This window comes from Watersipora subatra, chromosome 9 (assembly GCF_963576615.1).
Source record: "Watersipora subatra chromosome 9, tzWatSuba1.1, whole genome shotgun sequence".
NCBI lineage: Eukaryota > Metazoa > Bryozoa > Gymnolaemata > Cheilostomatida > Watersiporidae > Watersipora > Watersipora subatra.
The window spans coordinates 39,864,329-39,889,656 of NC_088716.1; the positions used below are offsets into that span (position 1 = coordinate 39,864,329).

A 25,328-nucleotide genomic window follows, 5' to 3' on the forward strand; every position below is an offset into this window, starting at 1 on the left:
CAATTGCAAATGATAGGAAAATATCGATACTTTTTGATAAAATTTTGTATAAAATTATCTTTAAATAAAAATTTGAATTTAAGACTTTCATTGTAATCTGATAAAGTTTAAAGCTCAAATAATTAATACTAGCATTAACCCTTTCACTGCCGAGCATGTACAAATTTGGGTATCTGCCAAGTGCCAGCCATTTTACCGAAAATTGCCGATATTGCTTCATGATATGTAAACAGTATTTTTTTCCAATTTCAATCTCTATTCAGAACAATTTAGTTACATATTTTAATTTGCTAACATTTTAGCCATCATTTCTATGCAAAAATCCAACGGATCTATACTTTGTGTGATGATAAAGCTGTGTGATGCTATGATCGATGCGAAGCTAAAACGATCTTCCATGTTTCTTACTCTTACAAAATTATTACTTTCACTACTCTCAGAGACAGTGCTGCTGCTTTAACTATCTGTATAATCACAAAAATCTGAATCTGAAATGGCTATAATGCCATCAACATTACTAATTACCTGTTTTCTGACTCGCGCGCGGTAATTAATGAACTCACACAAAAAATGTTCGTTATTAAATTAGAAATTCTCTAACAAAAGTTTGAAATTGATTCGTTACTTTAGGCTAATTTTATAGACAAATCTTCAGCCAACACTGTCAATTTCATAAAAGTCTTAAAGACCGTGGGTTATGCTGTCAACGAATAATAAAATGAGGTAACTACGCAATGGCTGGGAAAGTCGCAATAATGCGTCTACGGCAGTCGTCCCACGAAAACGCATTTATGCGTCTACAGCAGTGAAAGGGTTAAACAAGAAAATATCTTGAAGTTGTTTTATTTTTGGTCAGATAGCCTGCAGGTGGGTGCTTAAGGGGCTGATTCTCAGGAATCAGAAGGAGGCTTAAAACCCAAATATTTTAGGGACCGTACGCAAGGCACGGAGTATATGTGTGTTATGTTAGGATGAATTCATGGAAAATAATGTGGAAACGCATAACATATACGCTGACGAATAGACCCGATGACAAACTCGAACTTAGTGATATAGCTAAATAAAATGATGGTATACAATTCGATAATTCGGTAAAAAGGTTTTTGTTGGTTGAAGCGTATTTTCACCAGAACTTTTCATTTCGGAAACGGCTCTTTATACAGTTGCTGCGCAGAAGTAAAAAGTCAGTACTGTAGTTCACTGGTGGGTGGTCTGTCATTCATGTTCAGCTGGCACATTGCTGTCAATATGAACATGGGCTGGGGTAACTTAGAGTAACCTATTGAGTTTCCTCACAGATAGAATTGTCTATTATGAAGCCCAACATAATATTCCCTATGGATATCGAACTAGAAAGTTTGAATTGGCTTCTTGGATGGGAGTTGTGCAGACAGTAATCTACTTAAAACTAGATTGGTTTCATCCAATCAGTAAAAGACTTAGCGGTGGTGCGTATAGGAGATAACATTCCAAATTCTGATACAAGTATTATAGTACTATTTTCAAGGAGGCCCTTGAATGATATAAAATAGTTCAATTTAAGGTAAGTTTTCCTGTTAATTAGTATCACATGCGAGCTGTTTCTTATATCATATATCAATTTATGCCATAAACTGCCACTTAGTATTTCATATTAATTTCGTGATGCTGCATGCCGTGACAATCTTATGTGTGCTGGGCTGTCAAATGTGCAATAAACTTGTAATAGGCACCTGTTGATCGTGGTCATCAGTGCAGATAGTCACTACTATGGATAGCCATTAGTACTAGGGGGTCTTAGTTGTGGATGGTCAATAGTACAGCGAGGTGGGAGGAAAACTGTCATTAATACAAGTGGGAGTTAGTATGGTGGCTAATTAGTTTTTTTGTATTTTTGGTGTGAGGGATCTTTAGTGAAGGGATAATGGGTCGGGCAGCAGCCTTTACTACTGGTTACTCTTTAGTGCAAGAATATGGTAGGGAAACAGTCATTAGTACAGCTGGTGGTTAGTGTGGGTAGAACACAAAATCTTTAGCATGAGTGGTCTTTAGCATGAGTGGTCTTTAGCATGGGTGTTCTTTAGCATGGGTGGTCTTTAGTTGGGTGGTTTATAGCATGGGTGGTCTTTAGCATGGGTGATCTTTAGTATGAGTGGTCTTTAGCATGGGTGATATTTAGTATGGATGGTCTTTAGCATGGATGGTCTTTAGCATGAGTGTTCCTTAGCATGAGTTGTCTTTAGAATGGGTGGTCTTTAGCATGGGTGTTCTTTAGCATGAGTGGTCTTTAGCATGAGTGTTTCTTAGCATGAGTGGTCTTTAGAATGGGTGGTCTTTAGCATGGGTGTTCTTTAGCTTTGGTGATATTTAGCATGGGCGTTCTTTAGTTGGGTGGTCTATAGCATGGGTGGTCTTTAGCATGGGTGATATTTAGCATGGGTGGTCTTTAGCATGAGTGTTCCTTAGCATGAGTGGTCTTTAGAATGGGTGGTCTTTAGCATGAGGGGTCTTTAGCAGGAGTGGTCTTTAGCATGGGTGGTCTTTAGCATGGGTGATATTTAGTATGGATGGTCTTTAGCATGGGTGGTCATTCGTATGGGTGGTCTTTGATATTGCAAGGTGGTTAGGGAAAAAGTCATGAGTAAAAGTGGTAGTTAGTGTGGGTTGTATTTAGTTTAGATGGCCTTTAGCATTAGAGGTCATAACCCATCTATGGCATGGATAGTGCTTACATATGAAAGAATAGCCTTTAGTTGGAAGCTTGATGTAAACCCTATATGGCTTTCACAGGTGTCTGGCATGGACGGGACTCATCAGCATATAGGAAAGGCCAACGAAGTACTTGGTAGGAATGACCCTAATAATTTAGGTAAGAGACAGCCTGTCAAGTGGACAGTATGGATTATTAGATGCTTTGCGTTAACTATATTGCCAAAGTCATTACTTGGCTGCAACTGCTTACATCCTTTTCGTAACCATGTATAGCCTATGATTATCGCTGACACATGGCAAGTGTTTGTTGTAAGCATCATAGATTAATAGCCATAAAGAAGAGTGCCAGTGTATATCTCACCGGTAATAAGCCATAGCTAAGTAAATTAATGACGTTCAATATTACTGATGTAAGATTGTGATACAACAAGTAATTGCGTTATTTTCAGTCTATGAGAATAGTGGATTCAGTAGAAATGTCCACTTTGATCCGAACAGCTTGCAAGGTAGTGACTTCGGGGAACCACAAGAGCATAGCAAGAAACGTAGAGGTATGCTTTACTTTATTTGTGCAAGGTTGTGATATCTTAGTGAGTATAATTGTACATTCTATTTTAGTGCATTATTAGGAAGTCTTTTTTCACGCATCACTTCTTTTTTCAGAGGGTGGTAAGCCATTAATTTGTATTTAGTTATTTTGTATAAGAAAAATTGATTTGAGATATGTGTGAATTGACATACAAGCTCAGTCTTGGAACACATTAAGCTCACATCTCAATGTATTACTGTACATAACTAGGTAATCTTTGTCAGGCATCAACTTTTTTCTCAGATGTTTGTAACAGATTAATCCATATTAGTTACGGTGAATAGAAAAAATTGATTTGAGATACGAGTGAACCGACATATGAACTAGGGTCACGGAACACATTAGGCTCATATCTCAAGGTTTTAATGTACATCCCTAGACATTTTTTTAGGCATCACTTATTCAGAGTGTGATGCTGTTTTAAGATAGGCATGATTTAGAAAAACGTTTAGTCAACTTTCTTTGTGATGTATGTGAGGGCTATAAATCATGTTGGTATTATAATGACCTCAAGATAACTTTATTTTTGGGTCTCCAACCAAGGTTATCTATTCACTTTGGTCTTCTTGGTCAATCGTAAAAGATTAGTTTTACCAAAATGATAAAATTAAAAAGATAGGCAAGTGTAATGGGTGCACAAGGAAATTTGTTCCCACTTTAAACGAAAAGCTCATTCATCCGATCAATGAGGGTGTATTTGAGCACTTTTGGAATCTTTACATGTACCCTATAAAATCAGAAACTTGCAGTTTTACCTATAGGAAAATATAAAAACAACATATTTCTTCAGTTTTCGGGTATACCCAATATAAACTATTGGGTAGACATAATAAAAATACTTGGCCAGCAACCTTTGTTGAAAGCATCATAACATGAAGAGAGGCATAAGGATGTATTTTTAAAAATATTTTTGTTATAAATTAACATGAAAAAAAGCTGTATAGCTGCATAATACTACTTTTAATGAAGGTTATATATAACCAAATATTTAAATCAAGATGTTTCGCAACCAATTTAATTTATGTGCAATGGCGCAAAATATAATTACTTTTAACTCCGACTTGGACTAACGAAACTTCTATAAGAACCTTGCGAACACTAAATAAACATAGACATACCAGAGATAACCAGTGTTACGGCAGATAGGACAACTGCTACCCGTTTGATTTACAATCGACTCTACATACAATTTACGATCTACTCTACAGACAAATTATGATTACTTTTATATACAAATTAGGATTGAATCGACAAAAATGTTTTAGAACATGACATAAAGTTGGAAAAATATTACTCTCTATGCACTAGGTACGTTCCAACATGTGACTTCGAAAATTTCTTAAAATTTCACAGTTTTGTCAGTAAAAGTAAAAAAAAAACTAGTTTTTTTTGACACAGTTTTGTCAGTAAAAGTAAAAAAAAACTAGTTTTTTTTACTTTTACTGACAAAACTGTGAAATTTTAAGAAATTTTCGAAGTCACATGTTGGAACGTACCTAGTGCATAGAGAGTAATATTTTTCCAACTTTATGTCATGTTCTAAAACATTTTTGTCGATTCAATCCTAATTTTTATATAAAAGCAATCATAATTTGTGTGTAGAGTAGATCGTAAATGTGATCGTAAAGTAGATCGTAGTGTCAGAACTAAAAAAATAAGATGTCTGATCAGTAGTAAAATATAATAAATTTATACAAGTTTTATTTGGTGTTGATTAGGTAAGTTATGCTGTGTATTTCTTTTACTCACTCTACCAGCGCTGCTTAACTGAGCCTACACCTCTTTTCACGTGTATCCAAAGTAATAATAAAAATGTATTTTTTACAAATTAGCACTTTAATTATTTAGTTTTCAAATATAATTTAGGCTTTAAATTTAGTTTTTTATATTTTTATATAATATATATTATATATATAATACTATATATATAATATTTATACAAATTATATTATACAAATGTAAAAAAATTATATATAATATTATATATATAATATTATATATAAAGTTTTTACATATGTATAATATAACTTGTTTTATTTTTATGTGTACTTATAGTACTGATTATTGTTTTCAGCTCTCGAATCGATAGAAAAAAATATTTTTGTAATTAAGTATTAGTGGTTTTGACATACCTAAAAATATCAAAGCTGATGACCTCTGCATGTCAAGGTTTGACTTTAAAGACATTGCCTGTTCACAGTTGGCAATTGATAGAATAGAATAAAAGGCTTTAAAAATAAATTCCGTTTTGCTCATGCCTGAACCACCTGCCATACATGCCACACTTGTTAGATTTGTCACACTATGATTACTCTTGTCAAACCTACAGGAATACTCATTAGGTATCATACAACAAAACTATTTCTAAAATAATGTTTGTAGAGAGAGAGCTTTTGCTATTACCATAAAAATAAAACAACCAAATTTTATATGACTCAAAAATCGAAAGATTTTGTTTACAGACTTTACGACTTTCCGCAAACCTTTCAACTCCTAGAATTACCTGTTGTTTGAACTTTGCCCATATGAGCCCATATGAGCTATTTTTATTATAGCTGAGTTGCTGAGAGCGATCAGATTATTTGCACAAGTATTTAGCTAAGCATTTGATAATTTGTGGTGGCAATGAACTTTGACCTATCATCAGTATTATACGCTATCAACTAGAATATTTGAGACTATTTTGGCCCATAAAAACTTGATTTGTTTGTCTTGAAAAAAGTTGCGCAGTTTTAATTGTTTTGTTGGCAGAATATTAATGCGTTAACGATTGATTTTGTCATTGGGGGCATAAAATTGGTTTAATGTCATCAGATGAGTAATGTACAGAATGATTCTCTCTCTTAATGACAGCTTTTTAAAATTCAGGTGAAACAATCTGTTAGCACCAGTTGCTAAGGATTAATATTTTTCTCCAAATTTCAGTTAATTTTGCCGGAAAACATCGGTATCCTTCTATCATTTGTGATTGTTTTTGAGATTTTGAGGTGATCTGACTGCCAGGATATTTTAAGATTAAAATCGACAAAACTTGATAAATTTGCATGATATATCTTAGATTCAAGCAAAGGTGCAGTTATGATGTTTTGAATAAACAGAATAGAGGTGCAAAACTCCACCACTAGAACGTAACAGCCGATATCAATAACAATATAGACAGGCAGCCACCAAACTAGTAATGTCATTTCATCACATATTTTTCTTCCGAGTGTTTTAACTGCGATCAAGTTTTGCCAATTTTAATCTTGAAACATCCTGGCAGTCAGATCACTTCAAACATCAAAAACAGTCACAAATGATAGAAAAATATCCATACTTTCTGATAAAATCTATTAAAATTTTGTTTAATTTCATCTTTAAGCAAAGTATTTCATGTAGAATCATCCAACTTCTGATCACTTCTTGTATCAGTTTTCATGTAAGTAACTAAAGATTACATCATACTGCACTGCTAAACAGTAACAATGGTTTTGATCAATAATGTGATGACAAGTAAAAGGTTTTGTAGAGTAATTGACCAATGAATAAATAGCTTTTTAAACTACTTTTAAAAACTGATAGCTTAATTTCTATGTTATTTTATTCAATAAAGCTATGACTGTTGAAGCAGATAAAAGACTGCTACCACTTGAGCCATTCTTGTTCATTTCTAATAATAGAGCACTTTCAATGAGTTTGTGGACGTCCAAAAATTAAAATATTCTAGTTATGTAATGTCATTCGATGGTCACAGGTGCCAGGTGGTGACAGGAATGACATTCAATTGACTTGCAACAAAATTCACATTACAGTTATTTGGTATCAAAAGATTCACCATGTCTTACTCTGATGTGTTGTAGGTGCCAAATATGTGGAAATGTGAGTACCAGCTCTTAAAAGCTTGAAAACAAACAGTTGATCGCAGCCATCACAAAAACGCTGTACATTGGAAGTCCTTTATTTTGATGACATACTCAACTCGGCGTGGTTATTGTTTTGACACGTGATGTTATCATGTGAAATGAAAGGGGAATAAAAGGCTTAATATAAAATGTCTCGTAGCGCTAGTTTATGACAAACACTTTGGGTTCTACCGGAAAGCCCTTATCAAATATAGATGCTCGCTAGTTTACAGTTTTGTTTCAGCCTGGTCTAATCATTTAGTCGTAATCTGATCATGTGACCCACAATTCCTGCCAAACGGTGCGAACAGTTTCTGCAGCATTTTTCGACTATCACAGGTGACCAACAGCTCCTCATGTTTGTCAGAAGATGATATGTACTCCTTCGAGTTAAGGTTAAAAACTTAATCGAGTTTTTAAGCTAGGTTTTGAGATATCAGTGCTCAAAGTGACAGCATTACAATGATAACAAAATAGATGCATAAAGACAAAAGACATGGTTTTATTGAATGCTTGAAGTAATGTATATTTGTGAAAATATTTTGACGAATGAGTTTGCTTGAAAGTGTAAACAGAAGCACATCGCGTTCAACTACTTCCCGTTTGAGCCGTTTTGGAAAGGGATTCCAACTTACGGCGCTTTCGTGATGGCTGCGATTAACTGTTCGTTTTTGAGCTTTTAAGAGCTAGTAATTGCACTTTCACATATTTTGAACCTACAACACAGCAGAGTAAGGCATGGTGAATCTTTTGATACCAAATAACTGTAATGAGAATTTTGTTGCAAGTCAACCTTTAAATTACTCTCTGCAACTGGGCATGTCTATGGTCATTGAAGTTCCCTTGTCAGTGGAATCCATAGATATATAAACCTTATATATTTTATATATAATATATATAAGGTTTATATATCTATGGTGGAATCAGACATGTCTAGCTAAGATCACAGAGTCATTGTTTGTACAACGGTGACTCATACAAATACGCGCACAGCCTCTGCTTGTAGTGAGCTAAGCAGACATCACACTCGGTCTTCTAGGATTACTCGTACAGCGCTAGTCCTGACTTTCCTTTAGTATGTAAAACTGTGACCCAGTGTTTACCCAACACCAGCTTGACCTTGAACTATTGTCAACAACTTTTTACAGGGTTTTTACCAAGCTTCATGTCCTTTGACGCACCAGGTTTGTTACTTATTTAATGTTTGTGAATATCAGACTGATGTTGTTCTTCTCTTCCTATTTCTATTTGTAAGGCTGTAACTGTTGGCTATACTTCTGGAGCACAGGCTATTCTTTCATGCTTTATACTTTTATCGATTCTATATCCTGAGCACACTTGTTCCCAGGAACACTAGACGTTATAACCTTTCTCTTCAGCTTCTATTCCTCAAACATTTAACATAATATTTATGGGTCCATATTATATTTTTCTCTTCTTGCCCTTCATTTCTGTCAATTAGAGGAGGATTTATTAAGGAGACATGCTCCAACATGATGTGTCCTTTTTAACACGCAAAATACCACATTTTTACTCATTCTTAATCATGCAATTTTAATTTGTCACCGAAACTGTGACAGACGACTTGTGTAATAGAGGTTTTAGATGTTATAAATTTGCTTAGAGCAGAGGCTATCCATGTATAATGACAAATTATTAGTTTTTTAGCCTACTTTAGTTTGGGTTCTGCTATGGATCCATTAGCTGTGAAAATATCATAAAAGCTTGGAGGAGCCAGTTTTACTGCTGATAGTACCGCAGCACGTTATATAATAATAATAATGACCTTCACTATAGCAATAGTCGTGTCCCTCTGTCTGAAGCCATGCCTAGAGGTTTGAAAAAAGATTGCTTCCGATGTGATTTGAACTCATGACTTTTGGCCTTCTAGGCTAATACTGGCACCTGCGCTAATTGACCATCTTGCCATGTTTCAAAATAATTGTGCGGTTAGTTATTACAACTGACGATTTCTTATGGACGGTTCATCTGATGTAGATTATCGTTATTACTTATTAGTTATTACAACTGACGATTTCTTATGGACGGTTCATCTGATATAGATTATCGTTATTACTTATTAGTTATTACAACTGACGATTTCTTATGGACGGTTCATCTGATATAGATTATCGTTATTACTTATTAGTTATTACAACTGACAATTTCTTATGGACGGTTCATCTGATATAGATTATCGTTATTACTTATTAGTTATTACAACTGACGATTTCTTATGGACGGTTCATCTGATATAGATTATCGTTATTACTTATTAGTTATTATAACTGACGATTTCTTATGGACGGTTCATCTGATATAGATTATCGTTATTACTTATTAGTTATTACAACTGACGATTTCTTATGGACGGTTCATCTGATATAGATTATCGTTATTACTTATTAGTTATTACAACTGACGATTTCTTATGGACGGTTCATCTGATATAGATTATCGTTATTACTTATTAGTTATAGATTTGCTGCTGTTTTAGAAAGAAAAGGATTCTCATCTTTTGTTGAAACTTTGATTCAAAGCATCACAACACAAACAATATCCTAAGTGTTTTCTTAGCGGGCTATCGTCTCACCTTTGATTGTGTGGTCAGGCAATAAATAAAGGTCGCTACTCGGGTCGAAAGCTTCATTTGGCGAGACTGGCAGACACTAAACTTTTGCTATTCATCTTGAAAACCAATAGCAATCGTTAAAGAATATGAACAGCACTTCCGAGTTTTATGCGTTCTGTTTAATTCTTTACACGTCTGCTTGTATTGAGTGTGAGTTCATTCTTTTTGCTCACTCGTGTGCAGAGAGCTTGACCGGTGGATCAAAGAAATCGAAGTCTCTCTTCCTGAATAGAGGGAGAATGACCAAGAATGATAGGTGGCTGGAATGGTCAGAGAAGATGAGAGTAGAGGCGCAGGTTAAGAAGGAGGAGTTTCTGAGAAAACAAGAGGAGGCGGGTAAGAGAAACCATCTTATCCCAATGTGACTTGAGAGCAGAAATGCAAACTAGTTGTTTTTCAGGCTTGTTTATGTTCCTGCACCTTGTTGATGATTATCATGACCCCAGCTATACAGTTCTATATTTTGATTGCATCCTTTCCGACCTCACTATCACGACCTTCCTATATATTGTTGTAACCAATGAGCTGTAAGTAATAATGATGTACTGTTTTCATTGGTTCATTTTGGTACAGACCTAGAAATGCCGCAAAGTTCTCACCTATAATGAAGTAATAGCAATCATAATGATTAAGCTGTTCCAAATTTTGACGATAAAGATTGTTGAGAATAACAAATTATTAATAGCATTTAAATTAATGGTAATCTTGATAAATAAAAATAATAATAGCAAAAAGGCAATAATAAAAATAATTAAACTGAAAAAATTAAACAAGAATCATAAGATTTTATAGAAAAATCTCTTGTTGAAAAACCAAAAAGCAAAATCATGACATTTCTTCTTTTTGAGCAAGTTTTCTCCCAATTTTATCTTTGTTCCATCCAAAAATGAGTCTGATGCATGGCACGCCTTTAACAGCCTTTCAATTCTTTCATTTTACCTTAACAAATGCCTTTTTAAGAAATTTAACTGCATCCACTGAAATACATGAAACAGTATAATGGTTCTTCCCATGTCTTTAAATAATATTAAAGGTTTTATTAGCAAAATGGTTGACTGTTAATATACTAGTAAAGGCAATAAATTCTAAAAGTTTAGCAGAGTTAGCCAACAATAATAAAAAATTAGTGCCCTGTTTATCATGCCTTCAATCTCACCAGCTATGAGAATCTTGACTAGGAAAAGCCTTCATATGTGTTAACTTGAGCTAAGTTGAAGTTTAACATAAGTTGTTTGCTCTTTTTTATAATTATTGGTTCACATGATAAGACAATTCCTAATTTTACCTTTTTAATTCGCATTGTAAATTTGTTCATGGTAGTTTTACAAATCATTTACCAAACTTGTAAAAGAAAGCTTATGTACAGCATTTGTTAGACTGGTCATGAATTAATATAATGAAAAATAAATGTTTAAGTGAATGCCGTCTGTCAGTCATGATCCTTGCTGACTTATTTCGCAAACATGGCCCATTTGCTCATCATTCATCTAATAGCAACTTTTGTGATTAGCCACCCAAAGGTTGCCTTTCAATTTCCTGTGACCTTTCAGCCCGGAAGCAACTGGCATTAGCTGTAAGTGCGAGTGCCAACATAGAATGTAAACATCCTCCGCTCTCTATTCAAATGACTACTTAGGCTATGCTCCCGCTTAATTGGTTAACAGCCTTTATTGTCACTCCCCGGGGACATGCACTGACGGAATTCATAATATCTTGAGGCTCCTTCAGTTTGTTTGACATTGACTAGCATGTCACCCGCAAAGTCGTGTGGTAACGGGATTTACACTTGTTCTGCTATGTAATTTATTCTTTTGGTAAGGATATGTTTGCTATTAGTGGAGTCACTTAGTTATGTGTGTATCCGCGTTCAAAGGGCTTAGATTGATTTTATATCACATCCTAATGCTAGCCTTACCGTTGGTTTTGAGGACCTCGCTGAACTATATGTATTTATGGCATCATGGCTGTTGCATTGTTGACTGCTGGCAGCATGAGCAACACCCAAAACAGGGTCGAAATATGGTTGATGCTCTTAAAGAACTTACACAAAATTTTAGTAGATTTTATCAGAAAATATCAGCATTTTTAAATTATTTGCAAGCGATTGTTGTTTTTTAAATCGATTGTTTTTGATGTTTACTTAAGGTGATTTGACTGTTTCGAGGTTACAATGGACAAAACTTGAAAAAATTGATTAAAATGAGCAAAACAATTATGTGCCATAATGATGTCACCAGTTTCATGGCTGCCAGTCTCTCTTGTTATTGATATCAGCTATTGCTTTCAAGTTGCAGCGTTATGCGTCACTTACCAAAGTGCAACTATAAATGTCGTAACTGCTTATTTGCATAAATATGAGCGCTTTAACCGCGATAAAGTTTTGTCAATTTTAATCTTGAAACATCCTGGCAGTCAGATTACTTCAAACATTAAAACAATCGCCAATGATATAAAAATACCGATAGTTTCTGATGAAATATACTAAAATTTTATGGAAGTTTATCTTTAAAAAGACCCGGTTAGTCTGGATAACAGATAAGATGAGCAAATGTAGGCATAGCAGCTGCCGTCAGAGTGCAGTAACATTCAAACAATTGATAATTGGCTTATAATGATTTTGGTAAATAATTATCAATGGTGAAAGCACTTGTCTATTCTAGTCATTTAAATAAATCACTTGCAAGAGAGAGATACGTTTTTCAATTATATCTTTATGCGCTATTCAGCGTTCATGATGGTGAAATATAATTTTATATTATTAACAAACACGTTAAAAAGCCACAGTATAAGCTTGAAGGAGTTAGGACTTCCATTCTAACGCACGATCTATAGCAAACAGCTGGCCAATTATGACAACCTGGCAGGCAAACATAACCAACCATGTCTTGAGCACTAGCATCAACTCCCATAAGTTCAATTAGTATTTTCACAGTGTGCTTCAGTCTTTAAACAGGCAACCTTTTAGATTAAAAAATATATTATTAAAATAAATTAAAAGATACTATGATGTTGCATAATACTTCATTTGAATGTCCAAATGTGTATGAGGTAGAATCATAAAAGCAATAGAATAAGATTCCTTCCTACATTTCAGCTTTAAAAGCATGTTTATACTGACTAATTCATACCAATGCATTCACCCTCCAGCTGTTTTCTGATTTGATAAACTTTTCACAAGCAATTTATACTAAAATAGTAACTATACACTATTTCTAAAATATCATAGTTAATTTGCTGCCATTTGCTTATCAGCAAGCCAAATAAAGTCACATAGAACTACAGAGTACGTGCCTGGTATTTCTGTTGCTATTTTAAAGAAACACATATTTGCATGATTTTTAGGAAACGAAAACAAATACACTTAATACCATGCACACAATGATTGCCGGATCAACTATAATGATTGGTTGTTGTGAAGTATAATGATTGGCTGTGATCAACTATCATGATTGACTGTTTTCAATAATTTTTTAGCGTTTCACCTTCGACCTTAGTCACTCTAACGTAAGCTTTCAAATGTATCCTTCTCATATGACGGAGCTTAGGCAAGTGATTGAGTCATTTTCAGCTGTTGAGGTTTTTAATGAATCAAGATAATTTTCTACACACTACTTTTAATTGTTTGTCAAAAGTAGAATAGTAGCTGGTTTGAATAAAACCATTAGTAAATGGGCGGTGCTCTAGAGGGCTAGAAGGATGTGGCTTAGAATAGTCAGGTGAGATAATTACTATTAAAGCATTGTTGATCTATACGAACATTTGAGGTCATATATGCTGTTAGTTTGATCCAAGAATACGAGGTCTGATCCAAAAGTTCCCGGAATGGAGTTGTATACTCATGCATATTCACACGATGGAAAAACCCATTGCTGGGTTGGCTGGGAAACACCTCTGGAGTGTTGTCACAAAATTTCAGGTTGCTATGACAATGCGTTCTCATGTGAGCTAACAATATATCAAGGTCTGTCCGGTGCTTCCGTCTTTTTTTTAACAAATTTATCGTCATGCCTAATCAATCGGAACAGCGTATTTGCATTAAATTTTGTGCAAAATTAAGGAAAACAAGTACTCAGACAGTTGAAATGTTAACTATCGCTTTTGAAGATGCTGATCTATAAAAAACACAAATTTTTGAGCGGTACAAACGTTTTTGTGAAGGTAGAGACAGCACTGAAGATGACGCGAGGTCTGGCAGACCAGCGTCGGCAAGAACCTGCTCGTAAATTGACAGTGTGAGGTCACTAGTCATGCCAGATCGACGTTTAACTATTAGAGATATCTTGAGAGACTGGACATATTTTTGGAACTGTTCAAAAAGTTTTAACTGACAATTTAAACAATTTTTTAACAAATTAAACGAGTCGCAGCAAAGTTCGTGCCAAGCTTGCTGACTGATGACCAAAACGAGCTCAGGATGCACGCTTGAAACGATTTTAAGGAAGCTTTCAAGAATGATCAAAACTTTATTTTAAAAGTCGTAATATCCTTGTTTTCCTAATTTCACACAAAATTTAATGCAAATGCGCTGTTCTGGTTTATTAGACATGATGATAAATGTTTTTTTAAAAAGGCGGAAGCACCGAACAGACCTTGACATATCGTTAGCTCACATGAGAACGCATTGTCATAGCAACCTGAAATTTTGTGACAACACTCCAGAGGTGTTTTCCAGCCAACCCTGCAATGGGTTTTTCCATCGTGTGAATATGCACGAGTATACGACTCAATTCCGGGAACTTTTGGATCAGACCTCGTAGTTCGTACAGGAATTGCAGAAACTAGGAGGCTAATTTCTGTGACAAAGTATATTGCTAAGAGATGGTATTTGATTACCATAAAACCTCTATTATTATTTGAATGCCCTGGCGCTGTATCGTTTAACTTTTCCCTTATAGTGCTGTTCTATTAGAGGTGGTACTCAAATAAAGATGGCGTTCAAATAGAGTTTTTACGGTAAGTTTAAATCTATGGAAGCTTGGATTTTATTACTGCATTGCTAGGCAAGGTTTTAGAAGTTTTAAAACAGCTAATAGCTGTGTTACCTGGAGACCTGTTAGACCATATAAAAGTTCAATGATAATTGCCTGCTTATCTTTGACAGCGAAGAACAAGCTACCCACTCCAATCAGGAAAGCCAGACAAGAGAGTGTCAAGTTTGGCAACCACATTACAACAGGTGTTGAGGAGGAAACTCCTCTCTCTAAAGCCCTCTTGGCCATGGAGCAGGCAACTCCCAGCTCTACTAGTGGTATGTCCATTAGTCATGTCTGTTCCTATACTCGGAATGCTTGAGTAAAAATTTTTAAATGAATTTATAATTTCGAAGTGTGAACGACAAACTGTGCCTATTGTAGTGGTAGTGTAAAAATTGATGTTATGTTAGACAACCTGCAACCCTATAACCGATAACCCTTTTATTCAATAAATTTCTTTTGAGGAGTGGTGATGATAACTGAAGGCTGCTACACACTACATGGTAGTGGTTGGAGTTGGTCCCACAATGCATTGGAATTGTCCGTAATTACAATGTTTGCACTATCACAAAACCATCTGCGTTTACATTTGCCTAGTCCACGGCATAGCATTTTTATTAGGTAATACGGTTGCTGAAAATTAATGATGAAATACTAGTCTCGCAGGAACTAATCATGAAGGAAAAAATAAATCAAGTTATCAGCGATAGGCAATCACTATTGCCAAATTTGTGTACGTCGCGTAGGCTAGTCTGTCATGGATGCTCGGCGAAATATCGGTAATGTTTGACAGCTGCAACGTTTCCCAACATATCTAGGTCACCTCAGCGATGCCATCAGTCTACTGTGCACATATTCCACGCATTGTTGTTGAGAGGACGACCTTGACATACCGCGATCAAGTGTGAACCAGCCTTAAGTCTCTACATTTGGCCGAACTGATTATGAGACGAACGACCTATGTATTGATGAACACCTTATAATCATTTGTCACGGCTGCGCATAGTTGTGCAGTTCAATGGCAAGCATGAATCGCTGGTGTTATAAATACTGTATGCGCTCGATATGGTGACTCACTTGAATACTATAATATTGACAGTATACTAATATTGTTTTTGTTTTCTCTTGTTAAAAGAGAGAGGAACACCGCCTATTGTTTGTTATGAAAGTGTTTCTCAGTGCCTACATTATAGTAGGGGTATTCATTATCAAACCTGCACGAGTTGTTTAGCTACCCACTATTAAGAAAAAATTTTGTCAGCCTATATATTTTACATACAATATTATATTGTTATATTGCTATTACTTTGTATCAAACTTCAGCCAACTTTATTACTTCCAAAGTTTCATTAGCTTTATTTCTCAAACTTCTTTAGATATCCCAACCCAGGGCATGTAAATTTTCCTTTGTTAACATCAATATAAATGTTAAAACAGAGTTTTTTTAATTGTTTTCATATAATGGTAGTGTAAAACTATATTTACGCATGAATGGCAGTTGAGAATGCCTTGGCATGAAGGGTGAACCGAGGCAGACAAGTAAGAATTCGATTGTGACCTGAATTAAAATAGGCAAAAGTTATTACCATAAAAAGTTTGAATAATTATTGTCTTCATAGTTATTGGACTGTGTGCAGCATGTTTTATAACGAGTTGCAAAAAGGCCAGTCAGAGCTCATATTTACCTTATGACTTTGTAAAAATGTTAAGTGTAGAGATTATTCGACTAAAACTTTTTTATCCATCGGGAAAAGCTGCTTCGACGGAGCCAAGTTGCAAGTTAAAACAAAAATTAAAAACAGGCAAAGCGGTAACTAAGTTGCCATACGAATTGGACCCGAATAGCATTTTAGAGAAATAAATGGTGGTAACAACCAATAGGAATTATGAACCTTCATTTTAAAAGTTCATCAGCTTCAGGCAGTAAAAATATTAGCGTTGTTTCCTGTTTTTAGATATGATACATTAGGATATGATAATTTCCACCTACACGATTTTTCAACCCAATCTGTTATGAAAGGCAGCGTTTTGGTTGGTGCTAAAATCTTGCAGTGATATGTAACTCATAATTTGCTATGCTATGTCGTTGTGTGAACATAGTATTTATGTGAACATAACATCTCAAAAGAATTTCTAGCTGAATTTGAATGGTGTTCAGTTTAAGGGGATGTCTTTATGTTATGTAAATATAACTGAACTGTTAATAACAGATAAATTTGAGCAGCATTTGATTGTAGACGTGTAAATAAAGTTTAAGCAATAACAAGTGAGGCAGGTGATAGTAAGTGAGGCAGGCAATACAAAATGTGGCAGGAAGATAGGCAGGTGTCACAGGTGACAGGAAGATAGGCAGGTGTCACAGGTGTCATTAAATGTTACAGCTGTTCTGAGCAAGGAGCAAATAAGAGACCGGTACACCGAGGACCAATGGGAAAAACTGCATGCGTATTGGGGCCATCAGCTCTTTCGAAAGTGTCGACCCGCTGGCTACATCTTAGCTTTTGTGGCTATGGTATCCGCTATACCTCCATTGCTCAGCACTAGATGGGTCAAGCTCACATTTCATACTGACGTTAATTTTACTTACAGTAAGTATATGGTTAGATAAATTTTACTTACTGTAAGTATATGTTTAGATAAGTTTTACTTACTGTAAGTATATGTTTAGATAAATTTTACTTACTGTAAGTATATGGTTAAATAAATTTTACTTACTGTAAGTATGCGTGTATGTTTAGATAAATTTTACTTACTGTAAGTATATGTTTAGATAAATTTTACTTACTGTAAGTATATGGTTAAATAAATTTTACTTACTGTAAGTATATGGTTAAATAAATTTTACTTACTGTAAGTACATGTTTAGATAAATTTTACTTACAGTAAATACATGGTTAGATAAATTCTAATTACAGTAAATATAATGCATGACTAACTTTACTTACAGAAAGCACATACATCATTTTCTAAACTTTACTTACAGTATGTAAATCATTTGATTAACTTTAGTTACAGTAAGTAATTTGCAAAACTCTACCCACAGTAAGTTCATCATATGCTTAATTGTACTTACAGTGAGATAATTCACTTTACTGCAAATATATCTGTATACAAATATGTAAGTCAGCCCCTATCAACTTGGTTGAAGACCACAACTGTATTTGTCATGCCTTGATGTATAAGTAGCTGTGTATTGTCTGGAAAATAACCAATTCGAGTTCTTCCTTAGAATTTGATGAATGCCTATTACATGAAATATAAGTGGTAGACTTCTGTACAACCTGCTATTATTTCATAATGCTTGCCAATGTGAAACATCACTTATTGTTCACGCCAGAAGGTTCATCAAATTCCTGTGTCATCATTATAACAGTTCATTACTCATCCTAATCACAATCTCACATCTTTGACAGCACGTCAGAGTCAGCATAGGTTTTGGTATCTTGAAAAACAAACAGATTTATATAAATGCGCGTTTCTTGGATTCACCGTTATACTATAACTTTGTTCAATCTAATCTCTCAGCTGTGAGAGGGTTACCCAGCCGATGGACCACAACCTATGACATATAAAAAACATCATGTAATAAGTTTTCTGTCTATAAATCGAATATTCAGTACAGTCAACACCTTGACATACTAGCTTAATGCTTTATGAGCTCATATTTCAATGTTCTCATATCTCAATGCAATACTTCCTATATGTAAAATAACTAAATACAAATTAATATGTTCCCATACTGTGACAAAAATTAGGATACTATGGCTGAAAAATGTGTTTAATTATTCTAACTCAGAACCTACGATTACAAAGTAACAAATACCTATTTAGTGGTTGTGATCCACAATATAATATTACTATGTACAGTAGTACATAGAGCTCTTACCTTCGAGACAGACGTAGTATTTAACTGCGGTGAGAGAGCAACTTGACAGCAACGTGTTGGTACACTCGACTTTTTATGACGCTATGTAACATGACATAAACTTTAAATTTAGCTTAAATTAATTTGGCGCACTTAACATACACCTAAGGCTAAGTTTTAATCTTTTACTACATTTAACTCTAATTATGTCTTCTTCGTAATTTTTTATTATTTGTTTCTGGTTTGGCTCCTTTTGCCTCATTTACATTAGAATTTTTAGCCAATCTTTTTGAATTTTTTTTCAAACTGATTCAACGAAAAAGACCAAGCGATGCTGTTCTTGAAAATGACCTCTCGCATACTTGGGCATTTAGTGGCCATCGAGAACCAGCTCACATCTCAAAGGCTTTTCATATTTCAAGGCAGAAACTTGCTCGAAACTTTGCTTGTATCTCAAATTTCTCATATGTTGGTGTGCTTGTAGATCGAAGTATGACTATAAAAATACTGTATAGTTTTAAAAAATACATATTTTTCCTTTTTTCAAAATTTATTACAAGAACAATAAAAGAGAGTTTATATTCACGTGCCTTGTTTTTACTTTCAACTGTAATAATTTATTTGTAGCATTAGGTGGAGCTCCCCACTACCCCAACTACCCTCAGTATAACTGCTCCTATGTGAATGAAAATGGAACCTGCTATGAGTCATGTGAGTGTTTCATGTTTTCAGAGCATTCTAATGACCTTCTTGTTGTTCTGCCATCATTGAAGGAATGTTTCACTAATAGCAGTCGCATACCATATAGGAAGTCAGCTCAACCCTTCACTGCACCACACCATTGCGTAAGAGAATAACTCATAGTTGGAACTTGATAAATATATTGGTTTTTAATTACGCTGTAAGATACAAGTAGTATACAAGAATAAGTGTAGCTTCTTTTACTATCGATGGCAAATCTTGGTCTTGTATATCTCTGCGGTTCAAGTATCTCACTGCCCATTTCGTGTATCACCTGACTCGACCTACTGATGTGTCGTCTACGGAGCTGGCCTTGCTATATGCCAGTTCACTCCTACCATAATGCATACAACGTTAAAGGCTGGTTAACTCTATTTCGCCGTATGTTGGCATTGTCCTTTTGGCGTTCATCGTCAACTATGCGCACTGGGGACCGATAGCATCGATGAGGCAACACAGGTTCGTCGGAAAAGTTTGCAGCTGTCAAACTTTCGCCGAGCATCAACCACATCTTGTGCAATGTGAACCATTTTGGCAATAGTATTTCTCGTTCACGGAAAACGCGATTTATTTATTTCTGTTTATGATAGTCATTGCGGGAATAGTATTTGATTTGAGCAAATGAAAACAAAAAGGTTTCTTTGCGATAAATTAAAAAGAAAAATGAGAAGACCACGTCAAGGAGTATTCGCCGACGCAATCGCGGATGTGTTTGGGATAGTGTGAACATTTTTATCATTCACGGTCACCGAAGTTTGTGGCATCAACTCTAAGATATGGAGATATAATATGAACCAGACTTAAGTGTTAAGTCACTGTCTCTAGAGCTGATACATGCATCTTTCACTAGTTCAGTCAAGAGAGCAAACTAGCGTCTAGTGCAGCCAATAGCTGCTGATCAAATAATCGGTAAAAATCAGCCAATCATGTTTCGGCACAACTTATGCAAGGCTACCGGAGTTGTTAAGTTTGAAATATTGAATTGACTTCATATTGATCTACATGCACTAATGCCACTCTCGATACATATTTTTAAGTCTGCCAGTTCTATGCAGGCTGGCATAACTCCAAATGGATCACCTACACTAACACCACTAGGAAACATATTTTGTCTGCTTCTTATTGATGATCAAATCATAGAGTTATCATTTATTTTGCTCTGTCACACTTTCTAATTGCTGCTTAAACTCCTGCAAGGTAAATAATAATAATAATAACAATAATAGTAATAATAATTATTATTGTTATTATGTAGTTCAGCGCCTATTAACTGCTCAGATTTTAAGAACGACTTTTCAGTAGAAAGAATCATTGAAATGGTAACTATTTGACTCACTACCAACCACTTGGTTGTGAAGGCAGTTTCTGTAATAAGAATAAGAATAAAAAATAGTAATAATGCTAAAGTTGCAAGCTAATTGCCTTGATTACTTTTCAAAATTTCCAAAATAATTTTTCACCTTTCATCAAATGCGAATATCAATTTGTTTTAATTATTATAAGGGTTTCTAGAATTAACCCACTGTTTCAGGGCAATTATATTTATTACATAATGTAGAAGTTGTCTACTTATATTGTGGTGTTGTTATATGGTTAGACAACTCCTCATAAGACAAGTGAGTAGTGAGCACGACTTTGGAATTTGTGCTGAACCTGCATGTACCATACATGTAAAACTGTTGCCAGTAGTAATATGTTACAGTTTAAATAAAATAATGTTATAGTCATAAAAGCTATGACCCAAACAGATTTAAGTCCTGGCAGCATTCCTGGATTAGCTAAGTGTGAGTGAAGACAAATTGCGTGTAAAGGGCTAATGTTACCAGCTGAACTGACTGCACACCTTCCATCTACTGGGCACAAGGTTTTGCTTTTGTGGGTCAGCCATATGCCTGTGGTAGTTCTTCTATTATTGATATATGAGTTCATAGTTTTTCTGATGTAATACTATAGGTAATAGATTCAACTAACTATTTCATTGCATTACTGATGGCCAAGTTTGCAAGAAATGAAATAATTCAATTACAAACTATTTTTACTGCTCCAGATTTTGCATTATAATAAGCAGTTTTTTTACGAGTTGTTTTTTGTTTTATGCATTTTCAAGACACTGCTTTCAGATAAACAAGTTGAGGGTCTTTTTTAAATTGAAAACTAAACCCTAAATTCTAACACAAAAAGCTGGAAAAATTAGTAGAAGACTTTTATTTGTAACTTTAAGCTTTTGAACCCTTGTCATTTTTGTCAATGTATGTCAATTACCCTGGGTAATCTATCCAATGATTTGAAATTTTTAAACTTTTATTAAATATATCTAAATGTGCTTATAATAGAATGATATTTGGTAAAACACAAGTAAAAAAGTCGGGCAACCCACAGCAAATGTAATCAAACAGAAAAAACATTACTTCACCGTTATTCGGGCTAAAACTATAACAGTTTGTACGTCTTTACAAAACTCGTAGAAACATTTACAGTAGCAGCATATTCATTTAGCACTTGGTCATAGTCATTTCATGACTTAAAATATACTGGAAAATTATAATTAGTATCATAAAATTCTTTTTTTGCATTAAAATCATTTAGGACCTACCAAGAATCGAGTCGTATAAATTTTCTCGCGATATCATTCTAATAAAATTTGTTATTAAAACGAAGGAAGTAGGTAAAGATATTTGAAAACTGTTACAAATGCAACTGAAGATTCAGATCTAACATCCTGTGCAAGAATTAATTTGATTGGTTTCTGTTGTTACGTAGAAAACAGCTTTAGTAAACAAAGCCATGTGAATGCTGCAATAGTGGCCTTTAGGGGTTCTGGCACACCCTACGCAATGCCGCAAAAACTGCCTTTAGGGTTCAAAGATTTAAAACCTTGAAACCTGAGTTATCTTTTGTAGATGAAAAAATCCACATAGAGCACCATGGCTTTTGGTTCAACTGTACAGATAACATAACCACATACTCAGGAATCCATGATGAGGCATGCAAACCTATAGACCTTCCTCCTGATCTCAGTGAGTACCACATAGAGGATTGATGTTATTAGAACCAATTTAGATGAGATAATTACTGAGGCTGTCAACAGTCTTGACTCTTTTGCTACCGCAAAAGCCGATGTATCGGCTTTTGCGGTATAATAAGTACTGACCGTAAGCCGATGTATCAGCTTATCAATAAGGTTGCACTTTTTTATTACGAAGCCCACATATTAGCTAGACTAATCAAATTTTTTCTCTAATAAAACAACCTGGTTGTCAATCTTTTGCAACCAATAGCAAAGTTTTTTGTTCAATAATTTCGACTATTCATGGTAATATAAGTACAGACCGTATGCCGATAGATAGGCTTATCAATAAGATATCAATTTTCATTACGAAGCCCACACCTTAGCTAGACCAATCAAATTGTGTTTTCAGAGAAACAACCCTGTGCCAATCACGTGCAGCCAATAGAATTTTTTTTGGCTCAGCAGTTTCAATTCTAATTATTTTTCGAAACGGTAAAACGATATCGTTATCGTCATGGCAATAAGAAAAACACTGCGTTCGTTCAACGCAGAAAAAGGGTCAGAAAATTTCACTGTCACTAAAGATTTTTATAGTTATCTTGTAAAGCAGACATATCCAATGTCCGGCCCGGGGGCCAAATGCGGCCCAGGGTCAATTTTCATCTGACCCGCAGCCTCTGTCATACAATCAATAACGTGTGGCTCGCTGTAGAATTAACCCTTTGAACCCTAACGGCCGATTTTCCAGCATTGCGTAGGGTGTGTCAAAATCCTTAACAGCTGGAATATCGGCATTCACATGGCTTTGTTTACAAAAGCAGTTTCTAAGTAACAGGATAAACCAATCAGACTAATTCTTGCACAGGTTGTTTGACCAGAAGTGTCTCATCCATTTGTAACAGTTTTGAAATATCTTAACTTCCTTCGATTTAATAACAAACCTTATTGGAACGGTAATCTTATTAAAATTATTATCGCAAAAAAATTGAATACAACCCGTTTGTTAGTAGGTGATTATGATACAAATAAATAATTTTATGATACTAACTATAATTTTCCACTATATTTTGAGTCATGAAATGATGATGAACATGTGCTCAATGGATATGATGCTACTTTAAATGTTTTTACGAGTTTTTTAAAATCGTGCGAACTTTTATAGTTTTGGCCCGAATAATGGTCACGCACTGTTTTTTCTGTTTGATGACATTTGCTATGGGTTAGTCGATCTTTTTACTTTTGTTTGACCAAATATCATTGTATGATGAGCATGTTTAGTTATTTAATATAAGTTATTAAATAGTTATTATAATAGTTATTTAATAAAAGTTTAAAAATTTAAAACTGTTGGACAGATTTCCTAGGGTTACTGACACCACTGACAAAAACGACCAGGGTTCAAAGGGTTAATAGATTGGGCAGAAGTGGTGTTACCTGCGTGTTAAACATTTAAAAATCCAATCAACAGCTATAGTACTGTCATATTTTAAATGAGCCCTGCACTTGTTGATATGCGTATTACATGTTCATTTTTCTGTAATTGTGTTTAAAACTTTTGTAAATATTAAACTGCCATATGGCAATTTAATCTCTTACTAGGTAGTGAGATATTGTTTCACGTTTCAAATGTAATGAATACTCAAGAGTACAATAACTTCTGTTCAACTGTTACAAAAAAGTTAGTGTTAAAAAAGTGAAGTTAAGTGATTATTAAATTTCAATTATAATTTCAATGCAATTTTGATATCCATGCTTCAAACGATACAAAACACATGCTTAAAATAGCTAAAATTGAAATAAAAAATCAATTATGAAACACAGATTGGCTTGGTAAAATTTATTTAAATTAATTGCTGTTATATGTAAAAATTGTCCGCCAAGGCTTGCCCCGTAAATTTTTAACACTTCAAATCTGACCCTCCCTTGCAAAAAGTTCAAACACCCCTGTTGGATAGAATTTTGTTTTGAACAAGATGCATTTTACAGTAAAACGATATCTTTTTTGATTCTTGAGATATTGCCTAAATACTAGTGTTAAATCGACTTTTCGAAAAATCAGTTTGAATTAATTTGGGCAGAATAATCATTCGGACAGAATTTAATGCGGTAGTGAAAAGGTTAATGTAGGTTCAACATAAACTCATAAGTCAGGCCTACTAACATGTGTAATGAGGAGTTGTCTAATCATATGACAACATGCAATATAAGTAGATAACTTCTAAATTATTTAATAAATGTTATTGTCATTAAACAGTAGATCAATTCTGAAAACTCTTTAAGTAATTTTAAAAATACTGTTAAAAGACCAAGATGAAAAGTCATATTTGGTTGGTGTGTAATTTATAGGTTCTTTTTATCTGAAAAACTTGTTTTTGGTGTAGCCACAAAACCTTTGTATAGCTTGACATTTCGTTCCATGACCTTTTTTGGTGTATCAAGTCAATGCATGGCTGCAGTTTTGCACAGAGCCAATGATAGTAACTTACAGGGGTAACATTGTACAGTGGAACCTCGGTTCTCAAACATAATTCGTTTCAGAAGTTTGTTCGAAAACCGAGTTGTTCGAGATCTGAAACAATTTTTCCCATTAGAATTAATGTATGTAAATTTTAATCTGTTCCAAGTCGAGAAAACAACTTCGGTAAATTAATTTTTCAACATTTTGCACCATAAACTGTACTGTATACTGCATACTATAAATAAAAACGGGTAGATTTAGATCGTGTTTAATTTTAATAAAGGATTTTCTATCTATGATGATGAAAAAAGAAAACAAAAAGTAAACATTTCGTACGTTTTGCTCTTAAAACATCGAAAACATTAAAGGTTAAGATACAATACCAAAGATTGCTGAAATTGATAATGAAACAGCAAAAAGTGCCACAGATCAGTTACATCAGAAATCGTGTGAATAAGAAAATAGAAACAGCAATGGCGCGTATACTT

General features: G+C 34.5%; 1 protein-coding gene across 1 annotated transcript in view; it reads left to right on the plus strand.

The window, feature by feature from the left end:
* Nucleotides 1-25,328, plus strand: part of LOC137405067 (uncharacterized) — a 50,680-nt gene that overhangs the window by 11,561 nt on the left and 13,791 nt on the right. The window contains exons 3-9 of the mRNA XM_068091293.1: nucleotides 2,770-2,848; nucleotides 3,141-3,242; nucleotides 9,977-10,129; nucleotides 14,895-15,041; nucleotides 17,148-17,354; nucleotides 19,259-19,342; nucleotides 22,273-22,389. Coding sequence (XP_067947394.1) covers nucleotides 2,770-2,848; nucleotides 3,141-3,242; nucleotides 9,977-10,129; nucleotides 14,895-15,041; nucleotides 17,148-17,354; nucleotides 19,259-19,342; nucleotides 22,273-22,389 — 889 coding nt within the window. The remainder of the gene's footprint in view (nucleotides 1-2,769; nucleotides 2,849-3,140; nucleotides 3,243-9,976; nucleotides 10,130-14,894; nucleotides 15,042-17,147; nucleotides 17,355-19,258; nucleotides 19,343-22,272; nucleotides 22,390-25,328) is intronic.